The 18,756-nt window shown below is 39.8% G+C and overlaps 1 protein-coding gene across 32 annotated transcripts in view; it reads left to right on the top strand.

The window, feature by feature from the left end:
• The window catches only part of LOC114842031 (regulating synaptic membrane exocytosis protein 1-like), a 66,141-nt gene that overhangs the window by 25,930 nt on the left and 21,455 nt on the right, over positions 1-18,756 (top strand). For 23 of the 32 annotated variants that reach the window (XM_055502587.1, XM_029127452.3, XM_029127456.3 and 20 more), the window contains 13 exons: positions 4,200-4,471; positions 4,747-5,390; positions 8,466-8,506; positions 9,308-9,421; positions 9,545-9,644; positions 10,193-10,316; positions 11,158-11,175; positions 12,121-12,167; positions 12,513-12,628; positions 12,714-12,844; positions 13,353-13,524; positions 14,176-14,329; positions 14,567-14,623. In XM_055502587.1, the coding sequence (XP_055358562.1) occupies positions 4,200-4,471; positions 4,747-5,390; positions 8,466-8,506; positions 9,308-9,421; positions 9,545-9,644; positions 10,193-10,316; positions 11,158-11,175; positions 12,121-12,167; positions 12,513-12,628; positions 12,714-12,844; positions 13,353-13,524; positions 14,176-14,329; positions 14,567-14,623 (1,990 nt within the window). Of the gene's footprint in view, positions 1-4,199; positions 4,472-4,746; positions 5,391-8,465; positions 8,507-9,307; positions 9,422-9,544; positions 9,645-10,192; positions 10,317-11,157; positions 11,176-11,322; positions 11,327-12,120; positions 12,168-12,512; positions 12,629-12,713; positions 12,845-13,352; positions 13,525-14,175; positions 14,330-14,566; positions 14,624-18,756 lie in introns of those variants that run through there. The other 9 variants (XM_029127455.3, XM_029127482.3, XM_029127480.3 and 6 more) reach the window with 6 other exon arrangements.

Below are 18,756 nucleotides of genomic sequence, written 5' to 3'. Positions count from 1 at the left end.
CAGCGCCTCATGATTACTATTGATCGCCTCACTAGCTGCGTCCGTCTCCATGTCCGTCTTTTATTGACTGGTCTTAAGGGGGCCATCTCTCTCCTAGTTGTTGTCCACCCCTCTTACAAAATCAAGCTCACATTCTCTCTCTCTTTCTCTCTCTCTCTGTACATATATATATATATATATACATACATATATATGTATATATATGTATGTATATATCCTAACTTTGGGCTGACACATTTTCTGTTCATTTACTGTATGCACATGTAGTTTTCTGAAGAGATGGAAATAGAGCGAGCTTACAATAGCTTTGGGTCCAAGCAAGTGGCTAAAAATAGAAATTTGATTACTAAGAATTTGTAAATATTTCAAAGATGGATATAATGAAAGCTAGGAAGTAGTAGTGTTTGGAGAAAACCGAAAATTTCCAAAACATACTACTGTTCATATAAAGTGTTTTCCACTAATTTGACAGAATTTGGCATCTTCAGCACCTGATTTTGATTTTAATAGCATGTGTTTGTAATGATGCAGCCGTTGATCTGATATGTGTGAAGAGGAGAGGTTTAGTTATTTGACACTCTGTCCTCACAGTCTTACTGTATGTAGTCTTTGGTCTTATGTACACTTTGGGTGTTACCAGGTGCAAAGTTTGCTAACTAGAGACATTTAGTGGTCAGCAAGTGGAAGTGCACTATAATAATTCCCTGCATACTGTATACTCCATGTCATTTTAATATTTATTGGTTACAGTAGATATTTTATAAGGAAATTGTATTTTTCATTGTCACAATTTTATTTCTGTAAATTTGCGTGTGTATGTGTGTTTAGCTGTGGGTGCCAGGCTGATACAGTACCTCATTAGATTGTGTGGACACTAATCTCCTTTGTGGCAGTCTTTCATCCTTAGTGGAGGATTTATAGCAGCCCATGGTTACAGCGTCCATCTTGCATGCCACTATACTGTAGGTCATGCTGTCACTAGTTACTGTTGCTTTCTGGTTCCACCTATTTTCATGCATTCCTCCTCTCAGTGTGGCAAATATTGGCATTATCAACCTACATCTGCCTCTAATGTTAGAATGAAGATACTTTTCTTCTGTTTTTAGTTTATTAACTAATATGCTTGATAATACAATGGTGATTTTATAAAGATTGTAGGAGGGTGTTATTTGTCTGCTCAAATTGCTACATATACATACATATAATTACATACATTGTAGTGGTAATGTTTTTACCACCACAAAAATGACTAATACTAGTACTAATAGTGTTGGGGCATTTAAAGGGTCATCTGTGTACAGAGGAGGGCAGGGTAATAGTGTGCACTGTAGGCACCAGTGAAGAGCACTACAGTAGGTGTATCTATCTGGTTTGCATTCGACGCCCCCGTTGTTCAACTTGTTCGGTGCGTACACACACATGACTCTTTAGGAGTCTCTCTCTCTCCAGGAAATAAACTGCTTAACTGAAAGCTTTATGATATAGGATTGTTCATTGAATTTCTGATGATGCATGTGATGCATGGGGATACAATCTCCTGCTCCTCGACAGACATAAGTAGGCGCGCGCGCACACAGGCAGCAGGATGCAAAAAACACACACAGGGGTTTGGTGTCCTAGTTTCCATCTGTGGAGAAGCTATTCTCTCTCTCTTCATCTCAGGGGGGTCTCTCTGTGGTCATATGGCACACTGCTGCTGTCGTTGCAGTTTGCGCGTAGGCAAAGAGCAGGCAGTTGTGTGTGAATGCGTGCACGGCTGATCATGTGCATATGTTTGACTTTATGTATGCTTTTGTGTGAGTATGCAGATGATGCCTTCATGCATTTTTTTGTTTGTTTTTGTGTGTGTGTCAGCTCCAGAAGCTGTCAGGCTGCTTTCCGCCTGCCTACAGTTCCTCCTGTCCAGCACTTGTTTCAGTGTGTGATCTAACACAGGGATTAGTATGGGATTAAGTGTGTCTTTTATAAAACAACAGCTCACCGCTCTATATTTCTACACTGCTGGCCATTTATTCTGCGGAAAAACAACACACTCAAACCTTCTTCTAAAGTTGAAACACAATAACCTTTCTAGCAGAGTGAAATGGGCTTAGGAAAGAAAAGCTCAACAGCGACAGTAGCTCACACAGAGTACTGTACTACTGTACAGTTCATGCTTTGATGTCTTATCCCAGTTTCTTCTGTATGTACAGTATGCAGATTCTGCTTTCCAAGATCCTAGATAAAATTAACATTGTGAAAATGGGCTATTTGTCAAAATGAGGCTGTTACTTAAAAAAAAAAAATTAATTTATTGAATTTTTACTAACATACAGTACTTACTTGTGCTATGCTAGTTGAGTAGAGATGTTGAAATATGAATATGAAGATGTTGATAGATATAGAACATGTTGTTTTTTAATTAAATAGGAAGTACACATGACTGCCGTCATGTGCATGTACATACATATACTGTATCACTGACCTGGCAGCCTTCCTTCTTATCAGTCTGGCTGCAGGAAACCCCAGATTGATGCATGTCTTCACCAAAGCTATAATGTCTTGCATAAACTAGTATTTTCCTTTCTTGACTGCATGTGTGCGTGCGTGCGTGTGCGCTCGCGTGCATGCGTCTCCGCGCGTTTGAGCACACGTTTTCCGTCTCTCCCTGGTGGTGCTGGGGTGTTTGGCAGGATAAATATAGCTACGTGGTGTAAAGCTGTTTTCTCCTTGGCTTTTGTAGCTTTAATTAAAAGCAATCTGGAGAATGGAGAAATGGAAGCGAAAGAGGGGTGAGTGGACGGGAAAGCAGGGGGAGAAAGGGATGGCACAAGGAGACGTGGGGATGACAAGAAGGCCAATGCCAGAATGCTTTATTTTAGCTCTATTTAAAGAGTCATTGGGGAATGTTCAGGAGTAATGAGAACCCTTGTGGCTGCAAAAAGAGAGGGACTCTTCCTCGCCGTTCTCCTCCATCCCCTCGCTGTCTTTCCATTCACTGTGCAACCTGACTTCCTTGCCGTCTCCTCTCCCTCGTGACTCTGATGTCAATGTACTGTAGAACTATGGCTGAGTTGGCATTTTAGGCCTCAGTCTCTCTGGATAAATAGTCATACATGTATGTTTTCTAGTATTTAAGATGTGCGTTTCACAATAAAAAGACATACAGTTACTTTAGGTTCACTGGTAACTAGGGGTGTGTGAATGTGGTTGTGAACATCTGTCTGTCTCGCTGTGTCAGTCCTATGACCTACCTCTTACCTGGTAAAAAAGTTTTTGATGGCAATATCCCATCCTGGACACTCGCTGCAGTGTTTCAGTGCTGCCAGTGAGTAAAGTTGCACAAATGTGCGCTGGCAAAAAGAAATAATAAAGATGGGAAATATTATTTTGGTAGTGAGCTGATTATCCTACCATTATCTGGTTGGCTGTGTGTCCTTCATGCAAAGTCCAAACACAGCCCACGATGTAAGCCAAGCAGTTGGTCTGAGTGCCACAACTCCGATCTTTAAAAGCTTTCATGAAAAGCTTTTATCTGGATGAGTCGTTGGCAGCAGTGCAGCTCTTTAGAAGTGCATTGTTTGACATTCGTTGTGATTGAAGCTAGGCCTCAGAACCATGTTTCACAAACCGGTTGGCTGAGGCTGTCGCTGCAGTCAGGCAAGAAAACGGCTGCTATAACTACTAAAGTGACCACAGCGTCCTAATGCTTCCTATAATACAGTACATACTGTAACGCCTCTAAAAGCCGATACAAACAAACAAAACTACTACAAAATTCCTTTCCCTTCCCGTAAACTATTAAAATCTACTAGGCTCACTGGTGGGAGCCAGACAAAACAACTAGAGAGGACCCAAGTGCAAAACTCAAACAAGATACAAAGAACAGGAATTTTAATAGTTAATATAGACAACACTAACTACTGTAATAGTAATTTCACAAACTGAGGGCACTGCTTGCGCAGGACATAAAATACCTGAAAAAAGTGTTACCTGACCTATTTGTACAGTGACAAGATAGTATCCCCTAGTCATTCATTAACTCCCTGACTAGACGCAGGTCTATTGCTCAGACACCACAATTCAGGCACTTGGAATGTCCTGTCTAAGCTTAGATCTAAGATTAATATAGAAACTATAGACCCTGATGGTGCTAGTACCTACTGTATGTAGATTTTTCATTAACCCGTGTTTACCCTCATTCTCATTTCATACTGTAGGTAATCTGGGTGTGCAATAACTGCCGAAAGCAGCAGGAGATCCTGACAAAGCCAGGCGAGTGGTTCACCGGTCCGTCTGGAAAGCCCGCTGGCCTTGGTTCAGCTGTCAGCGAGCCCTCTGTGTGCCAAGTGCTCACGGACAAGAAACTCCGATCTCGCTCCCAAGCGCCACCTGGCTTGACCACTGCAATCCAAGACCCCAGCCGACCTGGTGCACCTGGTGCCACACCTGGCACTGATGCACGGTCACGTAGCGAACCACCAAGAGACGCGTAAGATCGTTTAATCCTTAATGTACTTGTCAGGTCAGAATCCTACGTATTCCATAATGAAATGCAGTATGGTAAATACTTACAACCTCTGCATTTTCATGCAGATTCAGATTGTGTGTGTGTGTGTGTGTGTGTGTGTGTATGTGTGTGTGTGTGTGTGTGTGTGTATGTGTGTGTGTGTGTGTGTGTGTGTGTGTATGTGTGTGTGTGTGTGTGTTAAGCCTAATGTAATACCCCAAATATTTCCTCCCTTTCACTTATTGATCACCCCTCAGGAGAAATGAACGAGGAGTTGGTAGGGGAGATCAGCCGAGGCTGCAGACACAGGTTTCCATGGACCGGGACCTCCGGGGGGAGCCTAGAGAGCGCCGGCGGCTGACGAAGGGACGCTCTCTGGAGCATGATCCTGTGGGAAGTGTTGGAGTAAGAAGGACCGAACAGGGGAGCTATCACCATGGAGCTCCTTCCTGCCAAGCAGGGCCTGTACTGCCTGGAGGTCGTGGATACCCTGTGTCTATACAGGGCTGCGGCATGGATGTAATAGGGGAGGTTGGAGATGGCGTTCGGGCTGGTCAGAGGACGTTGGGTGGGCCGCATGAACAAAGTCTTGCTCAGCAAGCCCCTCCCCCTGAACTCAGAGAACCCCATAGTTCAGCCCCTGGCTCGGCCCCAAGCCAGGGGCCCATAGTGAGACGGACCAAACGGGAAAAGGCTGAGAGCATGCTACGTAATGATTCGCTCAGCTCTGACCAATCGGAATCTCTGCGACCACCACCACCAAGGCCCTACAAGTCGAAACGAGGGCTGGGGGCTGGAGGGAAGAGGCAAACCAGTGTCAGCAGTTCAGAGGAGGAAGGAGAGACGACGCCTGAGTACAGCAGCTGTGAGGACGCTGAGATCGAAAGTGTCAGTGAAAGAGGTGAGAAGGCATCTTTTATTACTGTTTCTGCAAAAATGTACTTATAACACAAGTATATGTCATCTGTCTTCATTGGTTTATTTGTCCATCACATGAAGTCAAGTCAGTAGGATGTGGAAAAAAAGTCTGGTGTATGTTTGTATTTGATCACTTGATTTAAATTTGTTATTTAACAACAAACACACCACAACAGACTGTCTAACACTAAGTACATATGTAAATAAGAATTTATCATTTCTAATATGTTATAAACATATGATGCAGTTTTAATTATTACCTAGGCCTACTGTATGTGAAACATAAACATGACCTTGCTTCATGCAATAGTTGACTAGAGTTAGTGCCCAATGCTGGGACAGATCGCTTGGTCCCAACTTGGACATGGGCCACTCTGCATTGTCCAATTTAAACATTAATAATAGTTTTTTGGTTCGATTAGACCAAGGGTTAGACGTCTGTGTGTGCGTGTGTGTGTGTGTGTGTGTGTGTGTGTGTGTGTGTGTGTGTGTGTGTGTGTGTGTGTGTGTGTGTGTGTGTGTTTAAACACTCCCACTTGAACACTGCCTCTTGGGATATGAATGTAAGAAGTGAAGAAGAGAGGAGAGGTGTTTAGTCACTCTCCGCCATCTTCATTCAGACTTTGTGAGCCAAGGATTGCGTTTCTACTTTGACTTAATTCTCTGTGTAAAGTGATTACAGTGGAACAGGTAAGGCTGCTTTAATAAAACCTACAGTTTCTGTAAAATATTGCTTGTCTGACCTTTTGGAGGTTGGTAATGGGTTGAACCCAGGTCCTTGAAAGAATTGTCCACTGGCCTTAATGCATTGTTAAATACTTCTGTTAAAGATTATAAACAACAAAGTTATATTGCTGTCATAGGAATGCAAACCTTTTGTTACATGAAATGTAAAAGTTGGTTGGGGTAAAGTATAACTATGCTAACAACAATGTATTTTTCTAATAATGCTTGTAGGCTTGTTCCAGTAATGAAGTTATTCAGATATTTGTTTTATCAAGATTTATATATAACTGTTCTGCCTACTAAGTAACAATAGTGTTACTGTAATATGGTCAATGTCAGTGGAGCATAGTTTGCTGTCTAAACACAGGGACATGCATTATGCTCCAATTAATTTCATATTTTATATAATTCTATTTTGTAACTTGACCTAATAGTTACAATATAATGCTTATAACATTGATTATGCTTCACATTAGAAATATAATGCATGTGTGTCCTACTAGGCTTGACTAGTGTCACTACTGGATGCTTGTGGAACCAGTCTGGATCCAGCAGATGCTGGGACATCGATCAAGTGGGGGTTTAGAATGAAAGTGTTTTGTCAGACTAGATTTTAAACACACTGAGATGCTGCTGCCTTTTTTAGCTTGACACCGAGAATGCATTAGCTGCATTAGAGTTGCACTTGCTGGCAGCCAAGAATTGTCCGGGCATGTGAGTCATTGTCAGATCACTATAAGAACACATATACTGTACACACTCTTAAATTAGGAGTGAGTTGCAGTGCAGTGGATTCTTTACATTTAAGCTACTCATTTCATTCTCTCATGCCCAAAACCAAACTTTGTCAGCAAATAAAGTACAAACAAATTAATTATGTGGTCAATCTGCCACAAACTCGCTGTATGTTCATGCTCGAATTAGGATACTGAGAATTTGCTAGTTGGCGATTGCTTTAGGTTTACATAACGTCACTATAAGTTGTCACAACTCATTAACCTCGAGCCCCTGTAGTTGTTTTACTGCATGTCATAACAGTGTCACTAACACTGCCCTCTGGCCTTGGTGTACAGACAGGGCTGTGCTTTGCTTTGATACAAGTCCAATGAAATTAATGAAACTATCGAAAATGTCAAATGTTTAATTGTCAAACTATGTCCTTATGATTATGAGATAAATACAAACAGAAGACACAGCTTCAAACTAGACAACATCTGCATGAGGATGGCCTATTTGATTAAATGACAGTAACAACAACAACAACAATAACAATAACAACAACAATAATAATAATAACAATAATGGGTGACACGGGGCGGACCGGGTGCCTTTCTGTGTGGAGTTTGCATGTTCTCCCGTGTTCCCATGGGTTCTCTCCGGGTTCTTCGGCTTTCTCCCACAGTCCAAAACACATGCATTAGGTTCATTGGTCACTCTAGATTGCCCGAAGGTATGAGTGTGTATGTGAATGGTATCTGCCTGTCTGTGTGTGTTGCCCTGCAACACACACAGACAGGCCATGGACTGGCGACCCCTTCGAGGGTGTACCCTGCCACTCGTCCATAGTTAGCTGGGATAGGCTCCAATACTGTATGTCCCGCGACCCCGCATGGGACTAAGCGGTAGAAAATGGATGGATGGATAATAATAATTTGTTATAACCTGCCTGATAAGGATGAGTGAGAATGAGAGTGAGGGGGGCTTGAAGTTAAAATGAACTTTAACTGAAAAGGAAGTTTCAGTCAAGGCATCAAATTTAAGACTAGGCATATGTCTAATAATACAATTTTAAATCAGCAATAAAGCAGTGAATCATGTAAAGTCCTAAGAAGACTGATGCATTTATTGTTGTGAAAGATTGAGTCACACAGTGTACATTTTTAATAGATATTATTTAATTATTAAATAAAATGTATTTTTTGGTTAGTTTGCATAGTGTTGCATTATCCCTGGAGTAAGTCCACGGCATCTAATCTGTAAAATATCTGGGATGGATTTAAAGCTTTTTAAAAGGCTTAACCGGGCTTTGGTATCATCACAGTTTGGTCGAACCACTTGAGGCCAAGTCCTTCTGGAGCAGAGATAAATTCCTAATTCTAGCCCTGGCCTAAATATTCAATAAGCGTAACCCTCTCAAATGTAAACAAATACCTTCTGAAGAGCTCCTAAATTTGTCTGAGCTGTGTTTGAGAAGACTCAGGCTGGTATGCATTATGTATACAGTTCCAGTGTGTGAGTGTGTGTGTTGAGATGAGAGACGTGAAGGAGGTCATCGTTTCTGCTGCTACTGTACCTACATAAAATCTTACCTGGTGTTTCTCTTCTCTTGCAGGCGACTGGGAGTGCTACCCACATGACCCCACTGTATGGCATGTAAGTCAAAACGTCGTAAAATTAGCCTGTCACATTTACATTGTCTCAAGTTTGACTTTTGTTAAAGTCAATGGGTATTATTTGGGTTGACTGGATGGGTGTTGACCTGCATCTCTTGCCATATTTGATTTTACTTCACTTTAATCTACTTTAGTGAACTTGTTTATTTTTGCAAATATCTAACATTTCTATTTGATAGCAAGTTTCTAAACACATTACTACCACAGCACTGCCATCCAGTACAGTAACTTGAATAGATGAAGTCTTCATTTCGGTCTTCTGAAAGTCCCGTAAAATTATCAAATAATCAAAGTGTGAACCATACTTACAGTAGTTAACAGTATACTGTAGGTAATATAGATATTGATTGTAAACTGTGTGATGCAATAGTTTCAGTTTACTTGTATTCGTTGATTTACACGTTGCAGCTGCTCTTCAAATCCCAACAGTGACTTTCCACAGGGATAAATTTACCTTCTTTTTCCCTGAACTAAGCCTTGGTCGACTTTGAGTAACCTGATGGAAAGATGATTAACGTTGAAACAGCTTCCTCACAGACGTGCCAGAAGAAGCAAAGTAGACCTTATACCTTAACAAATCACAAAGGGGTCTTAATATAAAGTTCTGCACTCCAACAAAATTTTAGGAACCAATGTGACAATGGTAAACTTACAGTACAGTACAGTATACAGTAGTAGAACTGTCACATTTCAGACAGCTTTATCTTCAAAACAAAAAAAATTATAACAAGGTAATTCTAATTTTTCAGCTTGTACACGTGTCTCTCCTTGATTTTTGCAGCATCCTGTAACCTGGCAGCCATCCAAGGAGGGAGATCATCTAATAGGGCGCATAACTCTCAGCAAGAGGACCTCTGCAATGCCTAAAGAAGCTGGAGCTTTGTTGGGGTTAAAGGTCAGGGTGGGGCTGAAAATCTAGCCAAATCAATACACACAAATAGGATTTATTCAAACCTCACTATTTAGTCACTGCTATATGATGTGACAAACATGACTCTTAATTCCACTCTCTCTTTAGGTGGTGGGAGGCAGAGTAACAGAGTCAGGGAGATTAGGTGCCTTCATCACCAAAGTCAAGAAAGGGAGTCTGGCTGATGTGGTGGGACATCTCAGAGCAGGTAGCGTGAACATTCACTGTAGTCTGAGTTTTTCGACACCGACATTCTTGCTTGAAATGGCTTTAAAACCTCTCTGTAGAATGAGAGCGGTGTGCCAAAAGTAATGAAATGATGAAAGCGAAGAGAGAAAACGCATAGTGCTATATTTTGACTCAGATAAAGGTGCCGTGACAAGACACCTAAGTCAGTTGTAGTCCCTTGATTTCGGCTTGGCGTAAGTAAGTGGTGCAGGGGTAGCGCCTCAGTCGGGATCGATTCCCACTGTAGTCACCAGGTGTCTTCGTGGAATCTCTGTGTGGAGTTTACATATTCTCCTTGTGTCTTACATACCTTGGGGGGAAAAAGGGGCCAAGATAATGAGTGTCAGTCCTTTTCTTTTAAATTCTATGACAAGTTTGTATCACATGGAAACCACTGCCTGTAGTTAATAATAATACATTTTTAAGTCATCTCTGCAGCCCCAGCCTCTATGTCCAATGCTCATTGGTAAAACAAAAAACATTGTTCATTGCAAATAATTACCAATAGACACGCACATCTGATTTCAGGGGATGAGGTTTTGCAGTGGAACGGGAAACTGTTACCAGGGGCTACCATGAAGGAAGTCTACAACATCATCCTGGAGTCTCAAGCTGACCCTCAAGTGGAGCTGGTTGTATCAAGACCTATTGGGTAAGTGAAGAATGAAACACACCTGAAGGTCTACCACAAAAATGGATTTTGAAAATTTAACACTTATGCTAAAATACAATGTTCTTAGAAGCAATAAAAATACATCAACAACAGCAACACAATGTCTATTTGTATCCAAAGAGACAACAAAAGAAAGAAAACCAAAAACAGCCTTAATCTTCAGCTAGCAGTTGTAGGTTTTTACATTGCTTGACAAATTCAAACTTTCAAACTGCTTCAAATCTAATTATTTTCTAGTTAAAATCAGCTGTATGCCTATTCTAGAGGCAAACAATTGTTGATGTGTTCTCCTCAATGACGACTAAACATTAAGACATGTGAATGTGTTCTTTATTTTAATATTTTGCTTTTAATTAAAATAATTTAGAAATTATTTTGATTGCGGGTTAAAGTTTGAGGCAAACTCAAGGCAAAAAAAAGGAAATGCCCAGTTATATTTAAAGAAAGGCTTTCAGGTGTTTGATAATTGACTCACTTATATTACTCCTATAATGTTTTAATTTGGGTTTTTTTTTTCTCTAGGTTATTCAAGTATTGCACTTTTTGTGGTTAAATGATGAAAAAAGACTGATGCACAAATCCAAAGTGACTTTGTTTAGAACTTTTTTCCATTAGCCAATTATTCTAATATTCCAGATTTAGTGCTTTTTTATTTTAAAAATGCATTGAAGACTGTATTGTACTGTACATACACAGTTACAACTGTTTAAAAAAGTGTATTGTTGCTTTGGGTTTTCCATATTTACTTCAGGCTTAATTTTAATTGCAATATAATTTTAAAAAGTTAAATGTGTTAATTTCTTTTCAAACACTCGCGAAGGGTTTATAGAAAATATCAGTAAGTAATCTGCCCATTTCATTAGGACCTCTCACGCTTCTGGAAGCTGTTTTGCTTTTACTGGTGCCATTTTGTGTCCCTAATAAAATGATTCAAATTCTATTTAATAGCATTTTAAGATGATTAACTTACTGACTTTTTGAAAATATCAGTTAAACTGTTTCTGAAAATACACTCGAAGGGATGCAAAATGGCCAGTGGGCTGGCCAATCAAGTGTTAAAAAAATGCTTTCTTAATTTTAAACTTCCTGGTTTTGAATGTTAGAACATTGGGACTCATTAAGCCAACACTATTTTTTAATTTCATTGACATGGTTTTGATTTATGTTTTAGAGTGGACTGCAGGGCAGCCTAGGGTCCATGATGCACTTATCAGTTATTTAAACTCAAAATATCTGTAACATGAGTTTGCTGTCCTTCTGGGAGAAAAATAAAAAGGACACCAGTCTCATGTTTGTACAATCACTCTACCGTGTGCCTATGAGCGACTCTTCTGCAAACTTTGGGTTATAAAAATATATAAAAACAAACTATACTGATAAGTGTTCCTCAGATTACTTCGCATTTTTCACGTCTTCTAAGCTGATACAAAGGATTCAGATGTTCCCCACATGATCCTTAATTGTGTACAGCATTGATCTACAGTGTGGGCAGGACTCCAGCAGAACACATCCCAGTATTGTTTCAGATTATGATTGGCCTGAAAAACATGAGTCTGGGAAACACTGCAGTCAAGAGAAGAGCTTGGGTCTGCTCACATCCTCCATTTGCTTTTCCATGTCTTTGACCCACATAACAGTTTAATCTGACTATTTTTTTGGTTACAATCCACCAATAAACTGATCAATGCATGTTCGCTTGTGCTTCTAAGACACCAATGACTGTATTCAAAACAGTTAAATGTTTATGAGATTGACTGATGTGTCTTTGCTGCCTTTTTCTTAGTGATATCCCAAGAATCCCAGACACATCACACCCTCCATTAGAATCTAGTAGGTATTATATGTGTAATATTTGTATGTTTGTGAATTTGTCTGTATGGTGGGTTATCCTACTAGAACACAATTAAACTCTCCTGATAATTCCTGTGCTGAATGATGGGCATTTCTTGCTCAGCTGCTTGCTTTAGATGGCAAAGTGGATAGTAGTTTCATATCTGTGCATCAAACATAGAGCTGGAGCCAAAAAAAAATGTTAGGTAATTTGGTAATTTTTATATGTTTGTTTGTGCCATACAATGTTTTTGATTTGAAGGAAACTTACAGTAATGAGATTCTAAATGTTTATGACCTTACTTGGTAACTTATCTAATCAAGTTGTATGCTATGTCTTTTTAGCAGGTTCCAGTTCTTTTGAGTCACAGAAGATGGAGAGACCATCCCTAAATGTCCTGTCTCCCTCCAGTCCTGGAATGCTCCAAGACGCTCCCCACCTGATGCCAGGGCAACTCTCAGTGAGTGTGTGCACGTTGAGTGACGGACTGATGGTTGCAGTAAAAATGAATATTTGAGATTTGTTTGTATGTGCTTTCTACTCAGGTGAAGCTATGGTATGATAAAGTGGGTCACCAGCTTATAGTCAACGTGTTGCAGGCTGTGGACCTCCCTCTTCGGCCTGACGGGCGGCCCCGGAGCCCCTATGTCAAAGTGTACTTTCTTCCAGATCGCAGGTACTGTCAACTATAAACTGCTGGCTGATCACTTTCTTACAGTATGTAAAGCCAACTACTGCATGTCATATTTTAGTTTCAGGTAACCACAATGAAACATTATTAAGCACAGTATATCAGTAAAGCTATTTTGCATATTTCAATAAGGATCACTAAGTTTTGGTCTGACACCTGATCCAAACAACCCTTCATTAGCTCATACAGTATCAATTAAACCCACCTCCTTTTCCAGGGTCACTAAAGCTAGTATGCCTACAAAAATGTCTAATTTTGCTCTTGGCCACAGTTCACTTGCTTCAGTAGACGTTGAATAAAAGATTTACCCAGACGACTGTTTTTACTTCACCACAGTTTTAAGGTGCAGTGGATTTCATTTGTAACAAATGCAACATCTACAGTAGCTGATTACCTGTATTGTGTGTTATTTATTTATTTATTTTTTTAATAAATGATAAAAGTGATTATATTGTAAAGATAACATGACTGGTTGAACGCTTCATTATTACAGTGACAAGAGTAAACGAAGGACAAAAGCAGTAAAGAAGACCTGTGAGCCCAAGTGGAACCAGACATTTGTCTACACTCACGTCCATCGAAGGGATTTTCGAAACCACATGCTCGAGCTGACTATGTGGGACCAACCCAGGTCTCTGGAGGAGGACAGTATTTTCATGGGAGAGGTAGCACACACACACACTTCCAAAAATTCCAATCACTTATTTTAAAAACTTACAAACACATCAAGGACTTAGCGATTATATATTCAATGCTTGTTTATAATCACATACTTGAGTAATTTCTGTAATAATTGATCAATGACTATGTCGTTGCTAAAATAATTAATAGCTTTAATAGCTAAGCTATAGTTTTATATAATTTCAATATACTGCAATTGTAGAACTAATTCCACAAAGAGCAAAAAGCGCTCTGACGAATCTCCCGAGCTGCAGTGTCTGGACCTACAGTACTTGTCGTTTAGCTCCGCCCCCTCTCAGCCTGACTGTTGCTGGGGCAGGTACAGAAAAAACCAGAAAGCACTAGTTGTAGTCTTTGAGCACATGGCAATCAATCCTGAGATGTCTCACAGGACTTTTGCAGAGGAATAAATGATAATTTCTCTGCATAGAAAATATGGACATATATATGGAAAAAAAGGACCCTTTATGGAGTGTCCCTTCATTCTTAAATACTACCCAACATTGTTTGGGTCAACCCCTATTGAAGATTTGTGTTTTCCTTTAATTCACCCTAAAGGGGACTTGAGATGCCGAAAGATACCTTCAAAACACACAATTAACAATTCTTTTCTGTGTGTATTTTGATATGAACAGATCCTGATAGAGCTGGAGACGGCCTTACTGGACGACAAGCCCCATTGGTATCCACTCCAAACCCATGATGTCTCATCCATACCACTTCCCCGACCCTCCCCATACCTGCCCCGAAGGCATACGCACACAGACATGCCTCCAAAGAAGCTACAACGTGAGTCCGAGAGTGTGTGTTAGGTGTCTGCATGTACCCAAGTGCATGGGTCGCTGTATGGAGAAGAGGCAGTGATGTCTCCTAGAAATGAGGAAAGTGTTCATGTGTTTCATGTCAATATAAATGTGTGTTTTTGCTATCCTTCCCTAATGCTCCATTGTGCCTTAATGCGTCCATGTAGACATGTGTGTGGATATTTATGTGTGTATGCGTGTGTGTGTATCTATAACTGTTTAGGTTCTCAACGTGTAACAGAGCCTGAATTTGATGAGGGTACAGCAATAGTGTCTAAAGGTGGGTGGGTAATGTTTCCTAGTTTTACATAAAGTGTTTTTCCAACGCTTGTATTTTTTTATTTGTGGTGATTTCTTTTTTTGTAGTTAATCAGCTACATCGTTATTTACAGTAATAGCAAATTATGACATTTTTATTTTATATGGCTTTAGTTTTCTACTTGTCAAGGGTCCTTTTTTCCACCAGCTGTGTGAAATCTAAAAAAGGTTAAGATATAGAACAAGTCTTTAATCAAAACATCTATAATAAACAAATAAAGGTCCATGCAAGGTTTCATGCTAAATAATGCTAAATAATGCTAAATAATTGGACCTTGATGTCTCAATAAGGTGTCTGTAACTTCATGCCAAAAAGCTCTGTAGATTGCCCACACGGCCCATCTTTAAGCTCTCGTCCACAGCGCTCTGTTCTAGGGGTGTGTCGCAAGTCAAGTTGATCACCACACCACTTTGTGGAAGCGCATAGCCGTGAACCGCTGCAGGGATCAAAAGTCATGGTCACAGAATTCATTGTAACAGCGAAACAGGCTACCTCATCCAATAGTATAGTTCAACCATATGTTTTATCCAAAATCTGACTCTGAAGTCGAATGGGAGGCTGTTCAAGTGGTTACACTTTGACTGGCGCAAGGTACGTATAACTGGCATTTTCACATTTAATTTATTGATTTTTATAATATGCAACTTGATTAGCGGCTGCTAACGCTAATAGTAAGCAGTAACGGTTGCCCATATGCAGCCTGAATTAAAACAGAATTTTCATAACACGACTATAGCTTGTTTTGGAGCATAGCTCAATAAACTAATATAAACTAATTTTTACAAGTTTTTTTCTTTTTGTGCTGCTGCTGCTGTGTCGAAAATAATTTCTCCATAATAAGGTCTTTAGCTGCAGCTTATATTTTGACGTATTTGTCTGTAATTAAGTGTCTACTGATGCATGGTCTGACAGCAACTGTTGCTGTTGCTGTATGTTTGAATGTGTATTCATCACAGAAAGCATTTAATATACAGCATATCAGATAAACTATGAACAATTACACATGCATGGAATAAATCAGTATCTCAGAATTTCATGAACAATTTTAGAACATTTTACTATTTATGCATAACCTACCTGGGAACTCTGAATTACAAAATAGCTTTGGTTCTAAATCCATATTGACCTAACATATTATTGATTGCTTTTAGTAAGGCATATGATATATGAAGTACTAATATATAACTAATAGAAATGTAGGTATTGTTTTTTTTGTCATAAATTTGACAGTACTATGTCTGTGTATGTTAAGTCGTTGCAGGTATTTAGCCTAGAGACGTTTTGTCAGCTGGTGCTGGAGACTTCTAGGGCGAAGAGTCCAAGTTGTCATCCGGCCATCTTCAATGGTCTTGTGGTCAGGGCAGTGTTTCCTGAGGGACAAGGCACCTATGTTGGACTTAAACCACCTGTGAAATCACTAAATTACTGTTTCCGTGCCTGAATAAAAGTTGAAATATTAAAAAACATTTGTCTTTTTCCCTTTATAAAAAAACAGTTCAGTAAAACAGCAATAGTCCACCAGAACTATAATGCTGGATAAGTTACCTCCATAGTTCAATGTGCAGACCATGGAATAAATGGGTAGGATGTATGTTGAAAGCATAGTTTCTGGAGTAGAGCAGGTACAGTAATGAGCAGTTGCCTGGGGAGATGTGTGGATCTTTGTTTTGCTCATCACGTTCTGGAAGACATTTTGATCAGAAGCAGTGCAGCTGCTGTACAGACGGAGGATGAAGCTGTTTTCCTTGACCCCACTCTAGATGGTATAGAGAATAGAATAGTAAATTAATGAAATGTCCAGTATTTGTATCTCACAACCTTCACAATATAAACAATATGTAGAGGTAGGAAAATTGAAACTTGAAAATAGATCAGTTTTAATGGTGTTTGGAGCAAACACGTTTTCAACTTAGCTTTTATGGCACTGGTTTGTTAAATCTTGGCATGGCATTAATGACCTCCTTTCTGTCACGCTGCTCAAATTCTGCTCAGAGGGCCTGTGGGACAGGGATGTTCACAAGGTCCTCCATATAGCGACCTGAGTCCAGCAGGACTTTATTGAAGATGGTCTCCATCAGGTTTTGCACGTAATCTGCACCATAACACAAGAATTACAAATTATCCATAAACAGAGTAAAATATCAAAATAAGTTGACCAACTGCATACAGAGTGAATATATACAGTACACAATAATATAGATCAGATTATGAATACTACAACTACTCAAATATGAAATCCAAAATCTCTGCCAAATAAAACTGCCTTTTGGCCAACAAATTATCATACTGCTGTTAAATGTACATACCTTTGCTCCTGAGGTGAGCAACAACTCTTCTACAAGGTAGCCGTATGTCCAGAGCCTGCAGTGGCATCAGTTTGAGAAGCAACCTTCTTGCGTTTTGGTAGCTGGAATGCGCCAGACTGTATAAAAAACGTCACATTTATAGCTAGCTGACTAGATAGCAACACTTACATGTATAAGTAGACAGTAAACATCATAGAATGAATAGAATAGAATAGAATAGAATAGAATAGAATAGAATAGAATAGAATAGAATAGAATAGAATACCTTTATTGTCCCGCAATTGGGAAATTATTAATTACTATACATGTTAGACTTTGATAGAACTTTCCATAACCCAAATTCACAGCTCTACTTGGGCTACAACATACACATGACAGGCTTGGTAGTAATTAGAAACACAGCTGACTCTTACTATTGCAGCCAAACCCAAGTTGTACTGAACGTCATGTGGAGGGCTAACACTAGCTGCTAACGCATTGTTAGCGCAGCGTTAGCAGCTAAAATGTGAGCTGAGTGAATGACCTCAGTACCAGATATCACACGATTCGAACCGGACAAATGCTGGAGAGGCTTGGATTCATCCAAATTGCATGGCAGCACCTTGCAACACTGTCTCTCTCTGTCGCTGTAGCTGTTAGCATCACTGTTCTAGCCATTAGCATTCATTACACAGGAGGGGAGTTAGATTATAAACTAAGAGACTTCTGGAGTACATACATCAAATAAGTATCAAGCATGTACTTTTGTTTGGGAAAGTAGGAAGTGAATCACATCTTGTAGGAAAAGAGCCCTTCTTCAACCTCAAGCCCAGTAATAAATATACACTAGTTTTCAAAGCAGTCAGAGGTGAAATGGTGTCCACACACGAACAAGCATTTAGGCAGTTGTGTCGGCACCGGTCCATTTACAATAAAATTAATCCATGAAGTTCCCCCCTTTTTTGCTCTGCTGGTAAAATGAAAAGGCTGCGATGCAGATTGGAAAAACCAACAATGGAGCACTTTCTGGACCCTAATGGCCCCATGTCAGTTTGTATCACAGGGAGTGACTGAAACGCAATGTTCCAGGTACATTTGGGGGTCCAGGTTTGTCTGGGCGGGGCCAGAGCTTGTTCTGTGAGTGGTCTAAAGGCTGTAGATGTAGACAGTCCGGGAAATTTGAAACCGATCGTTCTTGATTGGATAAAGTCGCAAAATGTGAACTAAGTAGGGAATGTACTTCTAACACACCAGGAGTTTCTTAACATGAACCAGGGAGTCATGTAAATGTACCAGAATGTCCAAAAAGTATGTAGGGACATACTGTAAGATATCAGATTGTCAACCTTGTGTTGTAGAGTAAATCTGGCTGCCATCTCTAGCATACTGAAAATTAATTTCAATATAAAATGTAGTAGGATATTTCATTACAAATGACAGGTCCCCACAAATAAAGTGTCCGGGAAACATTGAATCCATCCAGACTCTTTGCTCCAGTCAATTCTCAAACCAGCCTCTTTTTTCCTAACCGTTATTAAATTGTGTATACCTGCATACTGTAACAGTCGATGTGTTTGTCTTTTTATGTTGGGTTTGAACCTGTGGCTGGCATATCCACACCACTTTAAGGATCAGATTAGAAATTTATATTGTGATGTCAGAGAATGTGATGTCAGAGAATGAAGGACTGTCTATCAAGCGTCTTTCTGTTTTAATTTACATGCATGGGCGAAGTAAATATAAATCACAGACTTTGTAGAGTAAGCTAATGGGCCGCTGTGAGCTTTGAGGAGGTGTTCTGTTGCAAAT

Source organism: Betta splendens, chromosome 15 (assembly GCF_900634795.4).
Source record: "Betta splendens chromosome 15, fBetSpl5.4, whole genome shotgun sequence".
NCBI classification, from domain to species: Eukaryota; Metazoa; Chordata; class Actinopteri; order Anabantiformes; family Osphronemidae; genus Betta; species Betta splendens.
Note: the sequence above shows the minus strand (reverse complement) of the source record. Positions and strands in the feature narration are given on the sequence as shown.